The 24916-nt window shown below is 47.1% G+C and overlaps 1 protein-coding gene across 1 annotated transcript; it reads right to left on the minus strand.

Annotated features, from left to right (window-relative positions):
- Positions 1-848: 848 nt before the first annotated feature.
- On the minus strand, positions 849-24193 carry LOC308676125 (cadherin-24-like; the record flags this gene model as incomplete). Its single annotated transcript, XM_081341859.1, has 11 exons — positions 849-1363; positions 4877-5125; positions 5829-5943; positions 6038-6159; positions 7664-7800; positions 7946-8199; positions 10930-11120; positions 14036-14203; positions 15736-15855; positions 21049-21343; positions 23975-24193. 11 exons carry the CDS (start codon positions 24191-24193, stop codon positions 849-851), a joined length of 2385 nt encoding a protein of 794 aa, XP_081197985.1.
- Positions 24194-24916: the final 723 nt, after the last annotated feature.

Here is a 24916-nt window from a genome sequence, read left to right on the forward strand (position 1 = left end):
GAAAGGAAAGGAAAGGAAGATAGAAAAAGGAAAGGAAAGGAAGATAGAAAAAGGAAAGGAAGAAGATAGAAAAAGGAAAGGAAAGGAAGATAGGAAAAAGGAAAGGAAAGGAAGATAGAAAAGAGGAAAGGAAAAGAAGACAAGAAAGGAAAGGAAAGGAAGATAGAAAAAGGAAAGGAAGGTAGAAAAAGGAAAGGAAAGGAAGATAGAAAAAGGAAAGGAAAGGAAGATAGAAAAAATAAAAGGAAGATAGAAAAAGGAAAGGAAAGGAAGATAGAAAAAGGAAAGGAAGAGAGAAAAAAGGAAAGGAAAGGAAGATAGAAAAAGGAAAGGAAAGGAAGATAGAAAAAATGAAAGGAAGATAGAAAAAGGAAAGGAAAGGAAGATAGAAAAAATGAAAGGAAGATAGAAAAAGGAAAGGAAAGGAAGATAGAAAAAGGAAAGGAAAGGAAGATAGAAAAAAGGAAAGGAAGATAGAAAAAGGAAAGGAAAGGAAGATAGAAAAAAAAGGAAAAGACAAGAAAGGAAAGGAAAGGAAGATAGAAAAAAGGAAGGGAAAGAAAGATAGAAAAGAAGAAAGGAAAGGAAGACAGAGGAAAGGAAAGGAAAAACAGGATGTACAGACAAAAGAAACCGGACGAAAAACATCGGTCAGAGACGGAGACAGCAAAACGAGAGGAGGTCAACAGGAAGGATTTGGGAACCCAGGAGGTGATGGAACTTGTCATGGACAAATCCCAAACTGAGAACAAGGAAGCTGGTGGACGGAACAGAGAACAAGCAACCGAAAACAGAGGAAGGGGATCGAGGTCCACGCTTTTCCATGGAGGCATCAGGCCCAGGAGGGCTCAGGTTGGAGGAGGACCCTCTGGTGCACCGTACAGCTCGGCCAGTGTTCGGAAGAGGGGCCCCCATTCTTCCAGATACTCGTACCCGCCGCCATCGCTGTCCCCAGCACAGGAAGAGCCAGGGGAGCTGAGAGACCCGGCGGAGGAGCCCTGGCCTTCGTAGCCGTACACCTGGATGGAGTCGTACGGAGGCACGGAAGGATCGGCGTCCACCTCGCTCAAGCGGGCTGTCAGAAAACTGGCCACATCGTGGGGCTGAGGTGGTACCCGGGTGGACAGGGACGGTGGGAAGTGTGGACGGGGCAGGACGTCCCGCCGGAGGAGGCGCCGTTGCTGCGAGGGTGGAGGGGCGGCGTCCGGGTTCTGCAGGGCAGCCATGTCGAAGGCCTCGGTGTCTTCTTCGCCGCCGCCTTCGTCGTCGTAAGTGATGATGTTCTCACGGACGTCTTCTTCCTCAAAGGGCAGCAGCGCAGCCTGTTTCTGCCTCCGGAGGGCGACAAAGAGCAGCACCAGGGCTAGGTGCGAGCAGGAAGTTGGCACATTGGTGAAGCCGGATGGAGCAACAGGGGGAGAAGGCGAGATGTTAATTACAGATTATTGCAACCCATTGCGAACACCCTGCCTGTGGGTAATGGTAAGTGGGAATGGCCTTGGGAGCCAGGGAGAAGAAACGCAGGTGAGGGAACAATTGGATATAAGGTAATTGAGCCCATAGCTGTATAATGGGCAGGACAGCTCAGAAGGCATCCTCCCTAATTTCTTGGGCTGTAAAGGTGACAGGGGAGAAACGTATTTTCAGACTTTCAAGATTAGGTTGTGAGGTAGACCCGATAGGAAGCACCGCCAGCCAAGTTAATTCTATTCTATTGTAAGGTTATATTAACAGAGGGCGGCGTGGTGGCTCAGCAGTTAAGACGCTGGGCTCATTGGCTGGAAAGGTTCAAGCCCGACCTCCACGCGACAGAGTGAGTTCCCGTCCTCACCTCAGCTCCTGCAAACCAGCAGCTCGAAAGCATACAGATGCAAGTAGATAAATAGGTACCACTTCGGTGAGAAGGTAACAGCGTGACATGTCATGCCATGCTAGCCACATGCTGGCCACAATAATGTCTTCGGAAAGTGCTGGCTCCATGGCCTTAAAATGGAGATCACCCTCTACAGTTGGCAACAACTTGCGGACTAAAATCCAGAAGTACTCTTTTATCTCTTTTACTGTGTTTCCCCGAAAATAAGACCCGGTCTTATATGCATTAGGGCAGTGATGGTGAACCTTTTAGAGACCAAGTGCCCAAAACTGGCCCCGCCCCCATGCCACCCACTGCCCTGCTCTGCTTCCTGTTCTGCCTACCCGCAGGGCCACCCACCACTTCCACAGCCCACCGCAGTTCGCCCAGGTGGCCCAGCAGCGCCATGGCAACTACATCCTCTGCCTGCGCCCTGTAGCATCAACTGTCCGCAACGGGGTGCGAGGGTGGAATCTTGTCCCCAATGCCTGGCTACCATGTCCTCGGCTGCGCGATTCCGTGCGGGCCACGCTCAGCAACTCTCCTCCGGGGGGGGCTGTTGATGAGGAGGGGGCCGTGGGGGGAGGCGGGGCTGAGGTGATGGCGTAGGTGCCCACAGAGAGGGCTCTGAGTGCCACCTCTGGCACGCGTGCCATAGGTTCGCCACCACTGCATTAGGGCTTATTTTAGGGGAAACATAGTATCAGGGTGATCAGCCCGGCTGGGCGCCCCACCCCCAGCATGCGCACAAGAGGTGGTGAGCACATGGGGCCCAACAGTGTCTAGCAGCAGCCACCACCCGCTGGCCCCTCGGCGCAGCGCAGGTAAGTCAAGAATGGAGCAGAGGTGGGGGGAAGCAGGTGATCCGGACGTACTGTGCAGCCACCTGGCTCACGGGAGGTTTGCAGGAGGCTCGCACAGCGGCACCGGAAGCAGGTGGAAGCAGAGGCACCAGACACCGGAAGCTCCTGCATGCTCACTGCCTCCTGTACTGACCATGCCCACCCACCCCCGGGGCATATTTTTGGGATAGGGCTTACGTTGGGTGCACCCTAAAAATTAGGCTAGGGGTTATTTTCTGGGTGGGTCTTATTTTTGGAGAAACACAGTACCTATATTAACAAAACATCGCAATCTGAAGGGACATTTCTCCCTCCCTTCCCCTTTACAGCCTGTGAAACTAGGGAGGGTCCTTCCTCAGATGCTTCGACTCAGCTGCCTCTTATCTACTGTTGCCAAGGTTGCAGCTGTTCCTCCTGTTTCCCAAGGTCGTTCGCGCATACCATTATACCCTACCGGAGAAACTCGGTACAACTAGCCAAACATTCCCCAAGGCTCAGTGACTTTTCTCCACACGGCCTGGGAATCACCACGCAGTGTTGATCCCCACCTTGTCTTGTAGAGAGACTTCGAGTGTCTCGTATTCCAGAGGTCCCCAACCTTTTGGGCACCAGGGACCGGTTCCGTGGAGAAAAGTTTTTCTGCGGACCGGAGGGTGCACGGTTATGTCTGCTGCCTGCATCCCGCGAATGAGGCTTTGCTTGTTTGTGCGGATCGGTTGCTGGCACACCGCGACCTGGTACTGGTCCACAGACCAGAGGTTGGGGACCCCTGTTGTACTCTACACGAGAAGTTCTCCAGAGTGATTACTAGAGACGTACTCAGGATAAGTAGTCTCAACAATTCCCCGGCTGAAATTCCTGTAACACAGGTAGTCCTTGACTTACAATCATTCGTTTACTGACAGCTCAACGTTGCCACGGCACTGAAAAAAGTGACTTGTGACTGGTTTTCCCACGACTGTTGTGGCATCCCCATGGTCACCTGATCAAAATTCAGGCACTTTTCAACTAGCATGTCGCTATGACAGTTGCACTCTCCTGGGGTCATGTGAGCAGTTTTTGTAACCTTCCCAGCTGCCTTCCGACAGGCAAAATCAACGGAGGAAGCAAGATTCATTTAACAACCTCATGATTCGCTGAAACAACTGCTGTGATTCGCCGAACAACTTTGGCAAAAAAAGGGCACCGTAAAATAGGGCACCACTCACTTAACAATTGTCTTGCATAGCAGTGGAACGTTTGGGCCCCATTGTGGCCGTAAGTCAAGGACCACCTGCACTGTTTTTCTTTGGTGGTGCAGGGGTTAGAATGCAGTACTGCAGGATACTTCTGCCAACTGCCGGCTGCCTGGAGTTTGGCAGTTCGATTCTCAGTGGCTCAAGGTGGACTCGGCCTTCCATCCTTCTGAGGTGGATAAAATGAGATTGTTGGGGGGGGGCAACAGGCTGACTCTGTGAACCGCTTAGAGAAGGCTGTAAAGCCCTGTCAAACAGTATGTAAGTGTAAGTGTTATCGCTACTGCCCTTCCTTCCTTCCTTCCTTCCTTCCTTCCTTCCTTCCTTCCTTCCTTCCTTCCTTCCCTCCCTCCCTCCCAGTGGTTAGAATGCAGTATTGCAGGCTAATTCTGCCGACTGCCAGGAATTCGATCCTGACTGACTCAAGGTGGAATCAGCCTTCCATCCTTCCGAGGTTGGTAAAATGAGGAACCAGATTGTTGGGGGCAATAGGCTGACTGTAAACTACTCTGGGAGGACTGTACCACTGTGAAGCGGTATATAAGTCTAAATGCTATTGGTACTGCCCTTCCTCCCTCCCTCCCTCCCCTTCCTCCTTCTTTCCCATTTCCTTCCTGCCTTCCTTCCTTCCTTCCTTCCTTCCTTCCTTCCTTCCTTCCTTCCTTCCTTCCTTCCTTCCTTCCTTCCTTCCTTCCCAGTAGTTAGAATGCAGAATTGCAGGCTAATTCTGCCAACTGCCAGGAGTTCGATTCTCATCGGCTCAAGGTAGAACTCAGCCTTCCATCCTTCCGAGGTCGGTAAAATGAGGACCCAGATGGTAGGGAACAATAGGCTGATTCTGTAAACGGCTCTGAGAGGGCTGCAAAGCACTGTGAAGCGCTATATAAATCTAAGGGCTATTGCTATTCTCTCAGCCACGCCATCAGCATGCGAAACTGAAATCTCACCAAGTAGGGTACCAACACAGGCCAGGATGGCGAGCAGAGCACCGGTGCTGAGGCCAGCAGGAGATCCTAGCGCCTCAGGACCACACGTCTGCATGGCCCCGTCTCGCTGACATCGGCAGATGCTGACCGTCAGAGTCGGGGATCCCGTGCGAGTCGGGGAACCGCCATCCACTAGTTCCAGGGGCACAAGCAGAAACCCGCCTTGGGGTGGCAGACGGGTAACCCGGAGCAACAAGGACGCTGAATTGTCTGGAGACGGGAAGAGTCAAAGGAGAAGAGTGAATTGAGGACCAATATATTTCTAAAATGGTGGGATCCTTGTAGGTAGTAATAACGTTGTAGATATGTACCACCATAACCAAAGGGTAATAATGTTGATTAATACAGGGTCTTTTTAAACAGTTTTGTATAGTTTTCTGCCTGGGGAATTCTGGGAGTTGAAGTCCAAACCTCTTAAAGTTGCTAAGATTCAGAAGCACTGCTAAACATGCTCGTGACATACTCTCGGAAATGTCTACTCTCTTTTTGTCAACAGTGCAAGTTCCTAGTCCATAAGGAACATGATAGCAGTGTTCCAATATTTGAGGGCCTGTCACAGAGAGGAAGGGATCAACCTATTCTCCAAAGCACCCGAAGGCCGAACAAGGAATGACGGATGGAAACGGATCCAGGAGAGATTCAACCTAGAAATAAGGTGAAATTTTCTGACCGTGAGAACAATCAACCAATGGAACAGAAGTTGCCTTCAGAGGTTGTGGGAGCTCCGTCACTGGAAGCTTTCAAGAAGAGACTGGACTGCCATCTGTCAGGAATGGTGTAGAGTCTCCTACTTGGGCGGGGTGGGGTGGGGTTGGACTAGATGACTTACAAGGTCCCTTCCAACTCTGTTATTCTGATACTGAAAGGGAAGCAGACTCTATTCTGCATTTTCAGACAGGCGCGTGAGTCTCACCCTTGTTATCCCGCACAGTGATGTTTGGTTCTCTGATCCCAGGCGAGGAACGGATGATGATACGGCTCGTGTTACCGTCCTCGTCTCGGTCGACTGCTCGGATCAGCTGCACCAGCTGGCCAAAAAAAGGCCAAAATTCTTCTCAGCCAGTGCCTTCCTCTCCCACCCACCCCCTGTCCCATCAGCGCCCCAGGGACCCTTTAACTTACTTGGCCCGGGACAGCATTATCACAGGCGAAAGGCTCGTAGCTCTGCTCCAGCTGGGGTGGGTTATCGTTAACGTCCAGGATTTGAACGGCCACACGGACTTGGGAACCTTGTGTGGGGCTGTCTGAGAGTAAGAGTCGGGGATAAGGAGCAGCGTGGAATCGCACAACCGGACATGCAGGGCAATCCAGTTGAAGAACAGGAAAGACAGATATGAGATGCAAATGGGGCAAGCGATTCAGCCATGCAAGAAAGCCATAAAAGGCCGCCCCCATGGGGAACGAATCAGATCCATGGTCCCCAATCCAGTGGGGTGAGGTTGGATCCCATTCATAAACACCCACCCACCCCAAAAGAACCCGTCATCGTACCACCAACAGAACCAGACAGGCGAAAATCACATCAAGAGGTTGAAAGACGTGGGCAGACGTGTAGAGTTAAAGGGACGGAAGAGAGCAACGGTGCACGATGAAGCCCATTTGTGCACGGGTGGGCAAACATAAATGTCCAACGTGACCAATAAGTGAGATCAGGCAGCCATAATAAAACCATCCAGCCAACACGGGCAATCAATCAATCAATCAATCACAGGGAAACACACACAGAAAGCGCAGCCCCGCTCCACAATGCCGGTTAATGGGGGTGGGGTGGGGAAATGCACATTCGACATGCAAGACGAAAACAGAGAGTAGACACCGTTCCAAGACAGCAGCAAACAGATACAGGGATGCAGGAAAAAAACGAGAAGGAAAAGAAGGGGAACAAAATTAATAAACAATTGCCATTGCTTTGTCTATTCCAGGTAAGTCCTCGTTGTACGACCACAATCCATTGCTAAGCAAGACAGTTTTTCGGGCCCGATTTTATGACCTTCTTTGCCAGAACAGTTTAAGCAAATCACCGCAGTTATTAAGTGAATCGCGTGGTCATTAAAAGAATCCAACTTCCCTCGTTAACTTTGTCAGAGTTCAGCTGAGAAGGTCACAAATAGGGGGGGGGGTCACTTGACCCCAGGACGCTGCAACTGTCATAAATCCATGCCGTTGCCAAGCACCTGGATTTGATCACGTGACTGTGGGAATGCTGTGACAGTCATAAGTCTGAGGATCGGTCATAAGTCCCTTTTTTCCCCATGCTGCAGTAACATCGAACAGTCGCTAAACAAATGGTTGTAACTTGAGAACAACCGGTAGTCCCTGACTTACAACTACCATTGAGCTCCAAATTGGTGTGAGTAAGTGAGACATTTGTTGTGAGTTTTGCCCCATTTGACGACTTTTCTTGCCACAGTTCTTAAGTCAACCCCTGCAGTTGTTAAATTAGTCGCACGGTTGTCAAATGAATCTGGTTTCCCTGTGGACTTTGTCAGAAGGTCTCAAAAAGGGATCGCGTGACCCCCAGGGCCCTGCAAATCATCATAAATACGAGTCAGTTGCCAAGCGTCCAAATGTAGATCACCAGTGCCATCACTCTGAATGCTCACGAAATGGACTGTTGTAAATTGAGGACTATCTGAATTCTGGACCGATGAATCCCAATATGAAAACTCTACGTTTGCAATGAAAAGCTTCCACTACCTTGGGACCCCCCCCACCCACCGTATCCACCCTGATTCCCTTGGCCCTTACCAAGTTCCGTTGCCAGTACGGTCATATTGTGCCAGGGCAAAACCTCTCGGTCAAGTGTCACCGAGGTCAGAATTGCGCCATCCTGTGGGTTGATGCTGAAATAGCGCTCTGGGTCCGTGTGCGGCAGGATGGAGTATCTAGAAGATGGAGGGTGGGCACCTGGGGTATCAGGTTGTCACGGCAACGAGGTATAAATGGAGTAACCGGAACTTCACACACAACCACAAAGACAACAAACACCGGCTCCCACCCTGCTGTTCCGTGGTTTCCCCCAGCTATTACCGGATGACACTGCTGGGGGTGTCAAGGTCCACCGCCGTGACTTTGCCCACCGGGATCCCCGGCGGGCCGTTCTCATAAACGGCCAGATGGTACTCGGGACGGGAGAAGACCGGGGGTTCATCCGCATCTTCTACTGTCACCCGGACGGTGGCCACGTCCTTGAAGGGGCCCTTCCGGATGTACTGAGGATCGATCTGCGTGTTGGTGGCTTCGACTCGGAAAGTGTAAGAGTGGCGGGATTCAAAATCCAGAGGCTGCTCGCCGATCCACACAAAGAGGAACGACGACGTGAGAAAAACTCAGGATTAGAAGCGAGCCAAAGCAGACGGCGTGGCGAGTTGGTGCAGGACGTACAAAGCGCCAAGAATTGTGGGTGAGGTCTCTAAGACACCATTTTGTCCAAAGAAGGAACACGAGAGACAGTTTGGTCTAGCCCAGGGGCAGGCAACCTTGGCTCTTTTATGACTCGTGGACTTCAACACCCAGAATTCCTGAGCCAGCATGGGGGAACTATGGCCCCTTCATGACCTGGGGACTTCAACTCCCAGAATTCCTGAGCCAGCCACGCTGAGGGAAAAGGGAGAGGTTTCCAAGCTGAGTCATGCTGGCTCAGGAATTCTGGGAGTTGAAGTCCACGAGTTGTAAAAGAGCCAAGGTTGCCTACCCCTGGGCTAGTTCATTGGCTTCCAACCTTTTCTATACCCCGGACCCCTGGAATGCTTCTGATATATTCGTGCACCCCTTACAAAAGTTCGAAATAACGGCAGCAAATTATGCACATACATTATAATTTTGAAAACCCAAGTTTTCGCACCCTCTGGAATACCCCCGGTTGGGAACCCCTGGTCTAGTAGTTAAAGCACCAAACTAGAAAGCAGGAGATGGTGAGTTCTAGTCCCACCTTAGGCATGAAAGCCGGTTAGGTGACTTTGGGCCAATCACCAGGAGACGGTGAGTTCTAGTCCCGCTTTAGGCATGAAAGCCGGTTAGGTGACTTTGGGCCAATCACCAGGAGACGGTGAGTTCTAGTCCTTCCTTAGGCACGAAAGCTGGTTAGGTGACTTTGGGCCAATCACCAGGAGACGGTGAGTTCTAGTCCCGCTTTAGGCATGAAAGCCGGTTAGGTGACTTTGGGCCAATCACCAGGAGACGGTGAGTTCTAGTCCCACTTTAGGCACGAAAGCTGGTTAGGTGACTTTGGGCCAATCACCAGGAGATGGTGAGTTCTAGTCCCGCTTTAGGCATGAAAGCCGGTTAGGTGACTTTGGGCCAATCACCAGGAGACGGTGAGTTCTAGTCCTTCCTTAGGCACGAAAGCTGGTTAGGTGACTTTGGGCCAATCACAAAGAGATGGTGAGTTCTAGTCCCGCCTTAGGCACGAAAGCCGGTTAGGTGACTTTGGGCCAATCACCAGGAGACGGTGAGTTCTAGTCCTTCCTTAGGCACGAAAGCTGGTTAGGTGACTTTGGGCCAATCACAAGGAGACGGTGAGTTCTAGTCCCGCCTTAGGCACGAAAGCCGGTTAGGTGACTTTGGGCCAATCACCAGGAGATGGTGAGTTCTAGTCCCGCCTTAGGCACGAAAGCCGATTAGGTGACTTTAGTCCAGTCACTTTCTCTCAGCCAACCCACCTCACAGGGTTGTTGTGAAAAGAGGAGGAGGAAAGTGTGATGGATATTTTCGCTGCCTTGAGTTATTTGTAAACATTCGGGCAGTCCTCGATTTAGGACCACAACTGAGTCCCAAATTTTGGTTGCTAAGCAGGTCAGTTAAGTGAATTTTGCCCCATTTTACGACCTTTCTTGCCACAGTGATTAAATGAATCACTGCAGTTGTTAAATTAGGAACACGGTTGTTAAGTGTATCAAGCTTGCTTGTCAGAAGGTCACAAAAGGGGAATTACATGACACCGGGATATTGTAACTGTCATAACTGTCATTTCCTGCCTATGCAGAGGTTTTGGACTAGATGACCTCCAAGGTCCCTTCCAATTTTATTATTATTATAAATAGGAGTCGGTTTCCAAGTGTCTGAATTTTGAACTTATGACCATGGGGATGCTGAAATTTGTGTAAAAAATTAGTCATAAGACCCTTTTATCAATGCCCTTGAATGGACACTAAAAATGATTGTAAACCTAGGACTATGTTTAATAAAGGCAGAAAATAAAGAAAACACAAAGAAAGGAGCAAAAAAATAAATAAATGGATAGAAGGAAAAAGAAAGAGAGATGGAAAGAGAAAGAAAAAAAGGAAAGAAAGAAAAAAGGAAAGGAAAGGAGGGAGAGAAGGAAAGAAGAAAGAAACAGAAAAAATGGAGAGAGGGATGGAGAGGAAATAAATAAATAAATAAATAGAGTGGAGAGAGGCAAGGAGGGAGGGAGAAGAAAGGAAGGAAAGAAGAAAGAAAGAAAGAAAGAAAGAAAGAAAGAAAGAAAGAAAGAAAGAAAGAAAGAAAGAAAGAAAAGGGAGGGAGGGAGAAGAAAGGAAGGAAAGAAGAAAGAAAGAAAAAGAAAGAAAGAAAGAAAGAAAGAAAGAAAGAAAGAAAGAAAGAAAGAAAGAAAGAGAAAATGGAGAGGTAAGGTGGGAGGGAGAAGAAAGAAAAAGAAAAAAGAGAAAGAGAAAGAAAGAAAAAGAAAGAAAGAAAGAATAGAATGGAGAGAGACAAGGTGGGACGGAGAAGAAAAAGAAATAAAATGGAGAGGTAAGGTGGGAGGGAGAAGAAAGAAAAAAGAAAAAAGAAAGAAAGAATAGAATGGAGAGAGATAAGGTGGGACGGAGAAGAAAAAGAAGAAAGAAAGAAAGAAAGAAAGAAAGAAAAGAAATAGAATGGCGAGAGGTAAAGAGGGAGGGAGAAGAAAGAAAGAAGAAGAAAGAGAAAGGAAGGAAGGAAGGAAGGAAGGATGGATAATGGCTCCCGCATCAAATCTCCAGGAATGAAGGGAGAGTGGAGACGTCCACATAATTCTGGGGTTCTTCACCCACCTTTTTCAACGTAATGATCCCATCCTGTCCCAACATGTCCGTGTGAATGGCAAAGGCCTCGACTCCATCTCCTCCATCCAGGATACTGTAGGCAAGCAGGGCGTTCTCCCCTTCGTCCGGGTCGTGTGCGCGCAGCCTCCCCACCGCAGACCCAGGAGTTGCTGTTTCCACCACAGAAAACTGGTAAGAACCTAGACAGAAACGGGGGGGGGGGGTTGTGTGTGTGGAAGCACAAGCAGAACAACACTTCATTCTCAAGCTTTGGGAATTTGGCATCCTCCGGACGCGTTGGACTACAATTCCCATCCTACTCCAAGCCACGCTGCCAGACGTAAACCACACAGGAAGCACCACCCGACGAGCTACTTCTACACTCCTGCAAAGCTACCTTAACAGATTCCTGCAAGTCTAAAGGTACAAATCTACCGCTGCCTCTTTTAGAGACTGAGAAGCTAAAGGAGGTATTCCTTCTGAGTTTCTTCCTCTGCCCTTTATGCAGTTGTGGGCTAAGCTCTCTCTTATCTGGCCATTCTCTAGGTAGCTTTTCTCCCTCCCCTCCCTGTTTCCCAAGGTCTTCCTCACATACCGCAGGACAGTTCAAATTTACAGACTTACAACTGTTCATTTCGTCACCGTTCCAAGTCACAACGGCACCGTTAAAAGGACCGTTTTTCACACGACGGTTGCGGCATCCCCCACGGTCACACAATCAAAATTCGGACCCTTGGCAACCAACTCCTACTTATGACGGTCGCACCGTCCCGGGAATCAGGTCATCCGCTCTGGCGACCTTCTTACGAGCAAAATCGAAGGGGAAGGCGGATTCGCTTAACCACCGCGTTACCAACCTAAACACTGCGGCGGTTCACAACGATGGCAAGACAGGTCACAGAAAGAGACAAAATTCACTTGAGAAATGTTTCGCTTGGCGACACAATTTTTTTTGGGGGGGGAGAAGGTGTCTGTTGAGGACTACCGGTAATGACTTAAAATCATTTAAAAAAATAATTTAATTTTTGTCAGTCGCGTTTTGTTTTCTTTCTGTTTCTTTTGTGGTTGTATTCCACTGTTGAATAGAATAGAATAGAATAGAATAGAATAGAATAGAATAGAATAATATTAGAATAGAACAATATTGGAATAGAACAGAACAGAACAGAACAGAACAGAATAGAACAGGGGTGTCAAACTCCATTTCATTGAGCGCCGCATCAGCATTGCGGTTGCCCTCAGGGGGTCGGGTGGGTGTGGCCTGGGTGGGCGTGGCCTACTGGGTGGGCGTGGCCAGCTCTACATCGTTCCCATCAAGGGTGCCTATGGGGGCCTGGGCAGGAGTGGGACAGATCTGAGGGTCTCTGGCAGAAGGAGGGTCTCTGGGCCAGGGCCAAGGCAGTGGGGGCCGTTCCCTCACTGTTTCCAGGATGGCTTCGCGGGCCGCATGATACCACTTCACAGGCCGGATATGGCCCCCGGGGCTTGTGTTTGACATGTCTGGAATAGAACATTAGAATAGAATAGAATAGAATAGAATAGAATAGAATAGAATAGAATAGAATAGAATAGAATAGAATAGAATAGAATAGAATAATATTAGAATAGAACAATATTGGAATAGAACAGAACAGAACAGAACAGAACAGAACAGAATAGAATAGAACATTAGAATAGAATAGAATAGAATAGAATAGAATAGAATAGAATAGAATAGAATAGAATAGAATAGAATAGAATAGAATAGAATAGAATAATATTAGAATAGAACAATATTAGAATAGAATAGAATAGAATAGAATAGAATAGAATAGAATAGAACATTAGAATAGAATAGAATAGAATAGAATAGAATAGAATAGAATAGAATAGAACATTAGAATAGAATAGAATAGAATAGAATAGAATAGAATAGAATAGAATAGAATAGAATAGAATAGAATAGAATGGAATGGAATGGAATGGAATGGAATGGAATGGAATGGAATGGAATGGAATGGAATGGAATAGAATAGAATAGAATAGAAAATATGGAATAGAATAGAATAGAATAGAATAGAATAGAATAGAATAGAATAGAATAGAATAGAATAGAATAGAATAGAATAGAATAGAATAACAGAGTTGGAAGGGACCCTGGAGGTCATCTAGTTCAACCCCCTGCTCAGGCAGGAAACCCTATCCCGTTAGAGACAAACGGCTGTCCAATCTCTTCTTAAAAACTTCCAGTGTTGGAGCATTCACAGCTTCTGGTGGCAGGTGGTTCCACTGGTTAATTGTTCTGACTGACACCCCTCCCCCTGTTCTTTGTGGCAGCCCCTCGTACTTTAGCAACTCTACGATTGGAGCGAGTTCAGATCCATATCCTGCCTTCGTTGTCATCTGCCTTGCTACAAGGCTGGCTGACTTCCAGGGCATTGCTTGCTGGACATAATTATTCCAGATGTTGCACTACTTCCTCTCATCATTAGTTCCCACCTCTCTGGCCAATCTATTTCACGCCTCGTGAAGATGAACTTGTCAGGCAGCTGTTAAAATTGATGGATGGGTTGGCTGGCTGGCTGGCTGAAAATATTTATAGCCCCCTCCCTTCCCTCGCGCCCACCCCCTACCGCTTTCAAGACCATCCGGTGATGGGTTGCAACTCATAAGAAGTATTCCCGAGATGTAATCACCTATGAGAGACAGCCTGGTAACCCCGAGAGATGTCTGAGGGACAAGCAGACATCGTGGAGCCCGTGTCCCACATACAAGAAGGAAAAGCCAGGCGTTGAAAGGCAGACGAATGTCATGCTTGATATTCCTTGATGTCTGGAGAAAGGACGTTTACCCCCCCAAAAGCAGAAGCTTTTGAGCTTCCATGCGCAGCACATCCCTGAGATATGCATTCAAGGAGTCCTCGGTCCTTGCACACAAGGAGACACTAACTAGGCCAAGGCTAGGCAACCTTGGCTCTTTTAGGACTCGTGGACTTCAACTCCCAGCATTCCTGAGCTGACTTCTCATGTCCTGGGAGCCGATGTTTCCACATCTCCACTTCTCTGGGTGTACAAAGAGGGCCAAATCTCCTTCTCCACAACTCTGCCCCTCTTCTAAGTAGCTCTTTCTCACTTACTCTGTGGGAAGCGAGGAGGGTTATCGTTGACGTCACTGAGCGTGACCGTGACGGTGGTGCTTCCAGACAGTCCGCCGGTATGCCCACCCATGTCTTTGGCCTGCACCACGACGAGAAATTCCTGTTGAGTTTCACGGTCCATATTGGGAGTGGCCGTCCGAATCACACCTAACGTCACGGGGAGAGGGAAGGAAGGCGAGAATCAGAGAAGGGCAGAGAAGAATTGGCTGATGAATCGGGCAGGAAAGAAATTCGAGTTTCGGAGTCCCACCCACCCATGATGGAGAAATTGCAGAGAAGGCAACCTGCAACATGGCTGAGCACATCAAATACACATCAGTTGTAGGGGGAGAACATGGTGGCCGAGCCAAAACGTCCAATGGTCTCTAGGCTCAGGTGATGAGTTAGATGGATGGATGGGTGGAGAGATGGATGGGAAGAATGGGCAGATGGATGAATGGAGAGATGGATGGATGGGAAGAACACATGGAAAGTTGGATGGATGGAACAATTGATGGATGAAAAGATGGAAGGATGGAGGTATGGAATGGATGGAAATATGGATGGATGGAAGGCTGGATAGATGGGAAGAATGAATAGGTGGATAGGTGGATGGATGGATGGATGGATGGATGGGAAGAAGAGAGGGAAAGATGGATGGATGAAAAAATGGATGGATGGATGAAAGAATGGAGGGAGGGAGGGATGGGTGGATGAATGGAGGGAGGGAATGAATGGAAATATGGATGGAAGGATGGATAGATGGGAAAAATGAATAGATAGATGGATGGATGGATGGATGGATGGATGGAACAGACAGAAAGATGGGTGGAAAAATGGAGGGAGGGAGGGAGGGAGGGAGGGAGGGAGGGAGGGGAAGATAGATGGAAAGATGAATGGATGGAAGAACAGATGGATGGGAGAATGAAAGGATGGATGGATGGGAAGAACAGATAGAGGGACGGATGGAAGGATGGATAGATGGGAAGAAGGAATAGATGGATAGATGGATGGATAGATGGATGGGAAGAACAGACAGAAAGATGGATGGAAGAATGGATGGATGGAAGAATGAAAGGATGGATGGAAAACTGATTGAATAAAATTAGCTGTAGATGGACGAATGTTCAGAGAAGGAACTTCTCCTTCTACTACATCAACAGCCCCAGCAGAGAAGAAAGGGAGGTACCTTCACCCTCAATGGTGGCATCTAGCCAGCAACCCACAGGAGCTCGACTAAGGTCTTTGTCTTAAAAGCATTTTTCAAGATCAGGAGAGGTGAACCCAGAGCTAAGAAAGTGAAGAGAGCCATCCCTCCCTCCCAGTTGGCTTTGAGGGCCAACTGGGCTATCTTCTAATCTAAAGCAGGGGTGTTCAAACGTGGCCCATTGATGACTTGTGGACTTCAACTCCCAGAATTCCTCAGCCAGGCACATGTGCCTGGCTGAGGAATTCTGGGAGTTGAAGTCCACAAGTCATCAAAGGGCCAGGTTTGAAGACCCCTGTTCTAAACACATGGCCGGCTCCTTAACCTCTGTGAAGTTCAGAGCATCTGTTGTCCCACCAGGCCATCCCCCCCAACTACCGGTTGTTCCCCTGGATGCCTGCTTTTTCTTCTCCCCTACAGCGTGTGAGGGGGTGTGACACTTGTACCCCTTGCATTCCTCCCCAAAAGCTATCGCCCCCTCCCCATCGTGTACCCGTCTGGGGGTCGACGGAGAAGAACGGCAAGCCTTCGAGTACCGTATAGACCAGCTTGGCGCTGTTCCCGTAGGTCGGATCATCCGCGTCGTGGGCCGTCACCTGGATCACGGACGTACCTGCGGGAACGGAGTGGGAGAAGGGGGAAAAAAAGGGGGGGCTGGTTGTGTGAAGGGCAGGAGGCAGGCAGGCGTGCATCTGAAGAGAGGAGAGGCAAGGATTGTTCAGAGCAAGCTCATGATCTGCCTAAGACTCAGCCTGAAATAGGACGGTTCTTAGCAGGTTGTGTGGACTAGACCATGGAGTTATCAGAACATAACAGAATAACAGAGTTGGGAGGGACCTTGGAGGTCTTCTAGTCCAGCCCCCTGCTCAAGCAGGACACCCTCTACCATTTTCAGACAAGTGGCTGCCCAGTTTCTTAAAAACCTCCAGTGATCAGGCACCCGCCACTTCTGGTGGCCAGCTGTTCCACTGGTTAAATGTCCTCACTGTTGGGAAATTTCTCCTTAATTCCAGGTTGCTTCTCTCCTTGATTAGTTTCCATCCGTTGCTTCTTGTCTTGTTTAGTCCTTCTTTGCTCTAGACCGGCAATAGCCAAATCCTGCAAGCCTTCTTGATATGTTTTAGTCTCCAGGTTCTTAGTTAAAGACAGTTAAAGGACTTAATTATTCTGTCAGGAAATTCCTCCTTAGTTCTAGGTTGCTTCTCTCCTTGATTAGTTTACATCAGGGCTCTTCAAACTTGGCCCTATTGTGACTTGTGGACTTCAACTTTCAGAATTCCTCAGCCAGTGTGCCTGGCTAAGGAATTCTGGGAGTTGAAGTCCACAAGTCATAAAAGGGCCAAGTTTGAAGACCCCTGGTTTACATCTGTTGCTTCTTGTCCTGCCCTCAGGTGCTTCGGAGAATAGCTTGACTCCCTCTTCTTTGGGGCAGCCCCTGAGATATTGGAACACTGCTATCATGTCACCCCTCGTCCTTCTCTTCGTTAAACTAGACATACCCAATTCCTGCAACTGTCCTTCGTATGTTTTAGCCTCCAGCCCCCTGATCATCTTGCTTGCTCTTCTCTGCGCTCTTTCCAGAGTCTCAACATCTTTTCTTATATCCCGGCGGCCAAAACTGGACGCAGCATTCCAAGTGTGGTGTGACACACTTAGAATACGCAGTCGCTTATGGCAATTCAGCAGAAAATCCAGCCGCCCTATCATATCAGAGTAGAAAAGGAATGTTGGAAAGAGACCTCGGAGGTCATCTAGTCCGACCCTTTCCAGGCAGGAATCCCCAGCAACCCCTTAGCAAAGTCAAGAGCAAATGTTTGCATTTGGCTGCCTTTTGAAGGCTGAAGAAGAAAATAGCGTTAAAACAAACAAGCCAACAAAAAAAAAACCCTCTGGGAAAGCCAAAGTTTTAAAAATCCTCTCTTAAGTCCTTTACCTCCGTTAGGGATGACCGATTTATTTTCCTTTTTCGCAACCTGCGGCCAGCCTTGCTCTGTTTATTTCTAGGGAGCAGCTGAGTTCTTTAAAAAATAAAACACCTGGTCCGCCCAAAGGCCTACAGCCGAAAAAACGGTTTGGAAAAGCGTTCCCATAGCAACATAGATCAAACCCTCCAGAAACATTCAAACAGGCACAATCTCAATTTAAAACAAGCTGGGAACGGTTAGATCTGCGAAACAGAAGGCCTGGGGAGGGAGTTGGGGGGGGGACTTTCCCAACTCAACGCAATCGTCCAGTTTGCCAAACAAATGTAAAACACATTTATTGTAGATCAACTTTAAGATCAGTGGACTTCAATTCCCAGAATTCCCTTGCTAGCATGCTGGGCAATGTCACTTTTTTTTCAAGGCCGTTGTAACTTTGAATGGTCGCTAAATGAACTGTTCTGACCCAAGGACTACCTAGTTTCGCCCATTTGTGGACAAAGCCACCTGTAACTCTACTGTGTGAGCCACAGGACCACAGGACCAAAGCCACGTCTGAACCAATGTAATAAGCTTAGGGGTTTAGGTTAGTGGTAGGGACCCAATGGGGGTGTTTGTTACTGGAGGTGGTTGACCAATTAAAAAGTAATCCCACCTTCCACCTCTTAGAATGGACTAGACTAGACTAGACTAGACTAGAATAAAATATATAGACTAGACTAGACTAGACTAAAGGGACGCGGTGGCTCAGTGGGTTAGGACGCTGAGCTTGTCGATCAGAAGGTCGGCAGTTTGGCGGGTCGAATCCCGAGTGCCACGTAACAGAGTGAGCGCCTGTTACTCGTCCCAGCTTCTGCCAACCTAGCAGTTCAAAAGCACATAAAATTGCAAGTAGAAAAATAGGGACCGCTACGGTGGGAAGGTAACAGCGTTCCGTGCGCCTTTGGTGTCTAGTCATGCCGGCCACATGACCACGGAGATGTCCTCGGACAAGCGCTGGCTCTTCGGCTTCGAAACGGAGATGAGCACCGGCCCCTAGAGTCGGAAACGACTAGCATGCATGTGCGGGGGAACCTTTACCTTTACCTTTAGACTAGACTAGACTAGACTAGACTAGACTAGACTAGAATAGAATAGAATAGAATAGAATAGAATAGAATAGAATAGAATAGAATAGAATAGAATAGAATAGAATAGAATAGAATAGAATAATAAAATATAGACTAGACTAGACTAGACTAGAATAATAAAATATAGACTAGACTAGACTAGACTAGACTAGACTGGACTGGACTGGACTGGACTGGAATGGAATGGAATGGAATAATGATAATAGGAGAGGAGAGGAGAGGAGCGGAGAGGATGACAGAAGAGGAGAAAATGATAATAGAAGAATAGACTAGAATAGACTAGATTAGACTAGAATAATAAAATATAGACTAGACTAGACTAGACTAAACTAGACTGGACTAGAATAGAACAATAAAACATAATAGAATAGAATAGAATAGAATAGAATAGAATAGAATAGAATAGAATAGAATAGAATAGAATAGAATAGAATAGAAGTTGGAAGGGACCTTGGAGGTCATCTAGTCCAGCCCCCTGCTCAAGCAGCAGAACCTCCCTCCCAATCCCCCCCACACTTTGGACCGAGTGTCCAGCTCCCTCCTTTCCCATCTGGTGTTAATGCTTTTATTTGTTAATGATTTAATCCACTGTGTCTCTGTGATGGTTTGATTTGAATGCTTTTTAATACTTTAATGTTTTTTATGCTGCAGGCCGTCCAGAGTCGTTGGATACAAGACCAGTGGCAAATAAATGTCATAAAGAAATAAACAAATAAATAAAAAGGGCTATTTACTGAGATCAGGTTTTCCTCTGATTAAGCCTTTTCTTATTCCCCAAGTTAGGAACTTTAAGATGAGTGGACTTCTACTCCCAGAATTCTCCAGCCAAATTGCTGACTCGAGAATTCTGGGGGTTGAAGTCCACAGATGCTGGCTGGTGAATTCTGGGAGTTGAAATCCACACATGCTGGCTGGGGAATTCTGGGAGTTGAAATCCACACATGCTGGCTGGGGAATTCTGGGAGTTGAAATCCACACATGCTGGCTGGGGAATTCTGGGCATTGAAATCCACACATGCTGGCTGGGGAATTCTGGGAGTTGAAGTTCAATTTCCCAAGTTTGAAAAATAATGGACTAAGCCAACATTTTGGGCTGTTAAGAATCCTTGTGTATTCCTCAATTATAATTCAGGAAGGAAACCCACTCGGGCTCAATAATATCGTAATGTTGACAGATAATGTCAACACACCTCATTTTAAATTGGCTTTTTTAATTAGGTCTCATTTCACACAATGTATTTAAGGGGGTGGCAGAATTAGCCTCCAAGCTGGGTGCCAAAGCATACCTTGAACAAGAAATCATGCAACTGGCTTGGTTGGCCCCCACATTTTAGCCAGAAAAATACACAATAGAGGTATGTGTTTTACAGCATAATCATTTACTGCCCATTTGAAGTTGCAATAACACTGAAAAAAGTGACTTTATGCATCATTTTTCACACTTGATCAAAATTCAGACGCCTGGCAACCGGTTCATAGTTATGACGGGTGCAGCATACCAGTGTCACGTGATCCCTTTTTCGGCTTTCTGGCAAGCAAAGTAAATGGGGAAGCCAGATTCACTTAACAACCGTGTTACTAAACAGCTGCCCTGATTCACTTAACAACTGTGGCAAGGAAGGTCGTAAAGTGGGACAAAACTTACTGAACAAACGTCTCACTTAGTAACAGAACTTTTAGGTTTTAGGCCTGCCTGTAAAAAGACTCGGAAGGGACACAATTTGGGCTTAAAACGTCCGTTTTTGGTACATTCCACGAGTCCAACTGTTGGGACTTTACCTCTCCTGGAAGTTGCGTGAACGTTGTTAATTTTTTTTAGGGGAAAAAATGGCCCAGCGTCGGAAAGAATAAGAACAACAGGGCCAGAAACAAAATACAAGTAGTCCTCAAACTTACATCCATTCATTTAGTGACCGTTCGAAGTTACAGCGGCGCTGAAAAAAATGAGTTATGAAAGTTGTTCGCACTTACGACAGGGCAGCCTGCAGCCGTGGTCACAGGGTCAAAATTTGGACGCTTGGCAACTGGTTCCTATTTACGACCCTTTCTGTCATTAAGCAAGACAGCTCCGTGAATTTTTCCACATGGTGCGACCTTTCTTGCCGCAGGGGTTAAGTCAATTAAATTAAATTAAACTTTGATTTTTTTTTGTTTTTGTTGATTAGATAGGCTTGTTGTTATAGAAAAGGCTAGTATATAGTATTTTGTCAAAGTAAAAAAAATGAGGTTGTAAAGTTATTACCTTCTACTGTGCCAGGATTAGAAATCAATTCCTTTTTTTTTTTCCTTTTTCCCTTTCTATCCCACATTCTCTTTTTCTTTCCCCTAGTTTTCCATTAGAGGTAGTCCTTGACTTACGACCACATTGGAACCCAAAATTTCTCTTGCTAAGTGAGAAAACGGTGACGTGAGTTTTGGCCCTCTTTTACGACCTCTTCTTGCCACAGTTGTTAAGGGAATCGCTGCCGTGGTTAAATTGGGAACACGGTCGTTAAGCGAATCGAGATTTCCACACACACACCCCTTGACTTTGCTGGTCAGGAAGTCACAAAAGGGGAAATCACGTGACCCCAGGACACGGCGACCGTCATAAATATGAGTCGGTTGCCAAGGTCTGAATTTTGAATGTCACCCTCTCCAGTTTCCCACTGGGAAAAAAAATTAGAGGTCCCTTCCTGTTGCATGGTCAGGAGGAGCAGGAACTCCACGGATCATCTGGAGATGTTCTCCTCACTTTTCCGGCAACCGACTCACCGACATTGCTCATCTCCGGCACGGTGGCATGATAAGGGCCCTGGAGGAAGACGGGTGGATTGTCATTAATGTCCTGGACTTTGATAATAAACTCCGAGGGTGGCTCCAGAGGCCGGTTGGAGGCCCGATCCACCGCTTGAGCCAGCAACGTATACTGGGCCTTCTCCTCTCGATCCAACGTCTTGGTGACATGGATGTTGCCCGTCTTCTCATCGATGACGAAGACTGTGCCTGCCCCTTCTCCGGTCAAGACGTACTTGATACGGCCTTCCCCACGATCCACATCCGTGTGCAACTGCCAAAGAGAAGGAAGACATACAAGGAAGGACATTGGCCAACGGGATCTGTCAGGGTTGAAGAGTAAGATCAGGTGGGCCAATCTTCTTGAGATGAATGTAGAATGATAGCATTGGAAGGGACCTTGGAGGTCTTCTAGTCCAACTCCCTGCTCAAGCGGGAGGCCCTACACCACTTCAGACAAATGGTTGTCCAATCTCTTCTTGGAAACCTCCAGTGATGGAGCACCCACAATTTCTGGTGGCAAGCAGTTCCACTGGTTAACTGTTCTCACCGTTAGGACATTTCTCCTTAGTTCTAGCTTGGATCTCCAGTCCTCCCAAGCTGTGGACTTCCTATGACTTGAAGAACTGCAAGTTGCAATGGACCACCTACCAGAAGATCACCCAGATCCGAGGATTCCGGGTAGAAGAACCAATTGGTCTTCCAGAGAGGTAGAATCAAGATCACGCGAAGTGTTAGTACCACTTCCTAAGACCGCAGTTGGGAAGGTCTATGGAGATTTTCAGAGCTCACAAAGCTTCTTGCATGAGAAGCAAAACCTCTTCAAGGAGAAAAAAAAGAAAGTCCAATTGCCTCCTGGGAAAAAAAGCACCTTTGGGACCGCACATGGAATATTGCATCCGTGTTTGGTCACATGATAAAATAAAAGACGTTGAGCCTCTGGAAAGAGCGCAGAGAAGAGCAACAAAGGTGATTAGGGGGCTGGAGGCTGAAACGTACAAAGAACGGTTGCAGGAATTGGGGATGTCTAGTTGAATGAAGAGAAGGGCCAGAGGTGACATGATAGCAGCGTTTCAATATTTGAGGGGCTGCCCCAAAGAAGATGGGGTCAACTTATTGTCCAAAGCGCCCCAAGGCAGGACAAGAAGCAACGGATGGAAACTCATCAAGGAGAGAAGCAACCTGGAATCAAGGAGAAATTTCCTGATAGCAAGAACAATAAATCAATGGAACAACTTGCCTTCAGAAGCTTTTGTAGAAAGAGACAGGACAGTCTTAATACTGTCTATTTCATTTTTTCTGCATTCAGCATCCAATTAGTGGAATGTTTATTGATTCTGATCTGGCCTTTGGTCGAAGACAGAATTTTAAATATTTCCTCCCCCCCCCCTTTCTTTCTGGTCATTCCAGGAAGATCACACATCACGATGACAAGTTTGGGAAAGTTTGCATTAATTTCTAAAATGTCAGATTTGGCTGTGGTAGAACTGACCAGGGAGAACTTTAGAGAAGAAAAGGCCACGAATGAAGAATCTCCAAAAAAGGAGAAAGGGGAATCAAACTGATATAGTGGTATAGGGTCTCCTGCTTGGGCAGGGGTGGGGTGGGTGGGCTAGATGACCTACAAGGTCCCTTCCAATTCTGTTATCGTGTGTGTGTGTGTGTGTGTGTGTATATATATATATATTTGTTTTCGTAGATTCTCGCGGGTGTCTGTATGTGTAGATCTAGAGTCTCGGGTTTCTTCCCGCGTTCCTTTCATCTTCAGAAAGTTGTGGCGACGTTTCGACGAAATCCCATCCGTCATCATCAGGCCGGAGTGTTCCTCCTGCTGCTTCCAGGAGCAATGCGTGGTCTGGCTGTTCCTTTCCTTCCAACTGCCGGTGAACACAGCCCCACCGGCAGTTGGAAGGAAAGGAACAGCCAGACCACACATTGCTCCTGGAAGCAGCAGGAGGAACACTCCGGCCTGATGATGACGGATGGGATTTCGTCGAAACGTCGCCACAACTTTCTGAAGATGAAAGGAACGCGGGAAGAAACCCGAGACTCTATGTATATATATATATATATATATATATATATATATATATATATATATATATATATATATATATATATATATATATATATATATGACAGCGAGGACAATCAACCAGTGGAACAGCTTGCCACCAGAAGTCGTGGGTGCTCCATCGCTGGAGATTTTTAAGAGGAGACTAGACAATCACCTGTTTGAGATGGTGTAGGTTCTCCTGCTTGAGCAAGGGGCTGGACTAGAAGACCTCCAGGGTCCCTTCCAGCTCTATTCTATTCTGTTCTGTTCTGTTCTGTTCTGTTCTGTTCTATTCCATTCCATATTTTCTATTCTATTCTGTTCCGTTCCGTTCCATTCCGTTCCATATTTTCTATTCTATTCTATATTTAATTATTCCATTCTATTCTATTCTATATTCTATTCTATTTCTTATTCTATTCTATTCTAAATTTCTATTCTATTCTATTCTATTCTATTCCATTCCATTCCATTCCGTATTCTATTATTCTATTCTATTCTATTCTATTCTATTCTATTCTATTCTATTCTATTCTATTCTATTCTATTCTATTCTATTCTATTCTTACATTACATCACATTACATTTCTATTCTATTCTAAACTCCATTCTATTTCTTATTCTATTCTATTCTATTCTATTTCTTATTCTATTCTATTCTATTTCTTATTCTATTCTATTCCATTCTATTCTATTCTATTTCTTATTCTATTCTATTCTAGATTTCATTGGAAGGCTAATTAAGGAAAGTCCTTCATTAAACTCTGCTACCATGGATATCCGTGGGGCTAGTATGCAGGATTCTCTTCAATGTAAGATCCCTTCTGAGAAATTTCCTTCAGGGCTCACCCTTCCAATGAGGACAGGTTCTGGACCAGAATATTCCTCAATGACGAAGAACTGGTTCCACACCCAGCTGCGACGAGTCCTGAAGAGCGGTCTCTCCCAACGTTGAGACAGGTTTCCACGGAAGGACCCGGCCTTGGCTCCTTGGCTGGGGGGCACGAGGCGGCCTGCGCAACCACACCCTCCCAGCCAAGCGAGGAGAAGCTGCAGGAAGCTGATCATGGCTTGTCCCCCCCAGGTTCAGTCACCTCGTGACAGGACGCTCAGCTCTTCTGCATGGCCCATAGAGATCGGCTACCCCATCTGGGTGGATCTGGACACAAGGAAGAGGATTGGAGCTTAAACAGGGCTTCCCAGCCATGGTGATCAACCACGGGATCTTCGAACGAACCCACCAGCAGAACATCTGGGCAGCTTTGGGTTCCATGTTTCCAGCTCTACATGTCTTTTGGTCAGATTATTTGAAGGACCATCTTTCATGGATGACATCTAACATCTAACCCACCAGAGCAAGGAAGCCGAGGATGTTATGGGTCCTCTTTCCTAAGGAAGTCCCTCCAGTGCAAGGGTCTCCAAACTCGGCAACTTTAAGACTTGCGTCCCAAAGGTGCTTTTTTGCTTCTCCTCCAGGAAGCTTCTTCAGGTCTGAGCTGAAGAAGCTTCTTGGATGAGAAGCGAAACATCTTCAAATTAAAAACGAAAGAAAGTCCAGTTGCCTCGTGAAAAGGCATCTTTGGAACTACTATGACCTGGATGACTGAGAATCTCCATAGGCATTTAAGACTTGGGGACTTCAACTCCCAGAATCCCTCAGGCTGGGGAATTCTGGGAGTTGAAGTCCACAAGCCTTAAAGTTGCCAGGTTTGGAGAACCCCGGGCCTAGTGGGACCAAGGAGAAGGGACGTCTCTGTGGCGGCTCTCTCCCTGTGGGACACTAACCTTGCA

This window comes from Vipera berus, assembly GCF_964194415.1.
Source record: "Vipera berus genome assembly, chromosome: W".
Lineage (NCBI taxonomy): Eukaryota > Metazoa > Chordata > Lepidosauria > Squamata > Viperidae > Vipera > Vipera berus.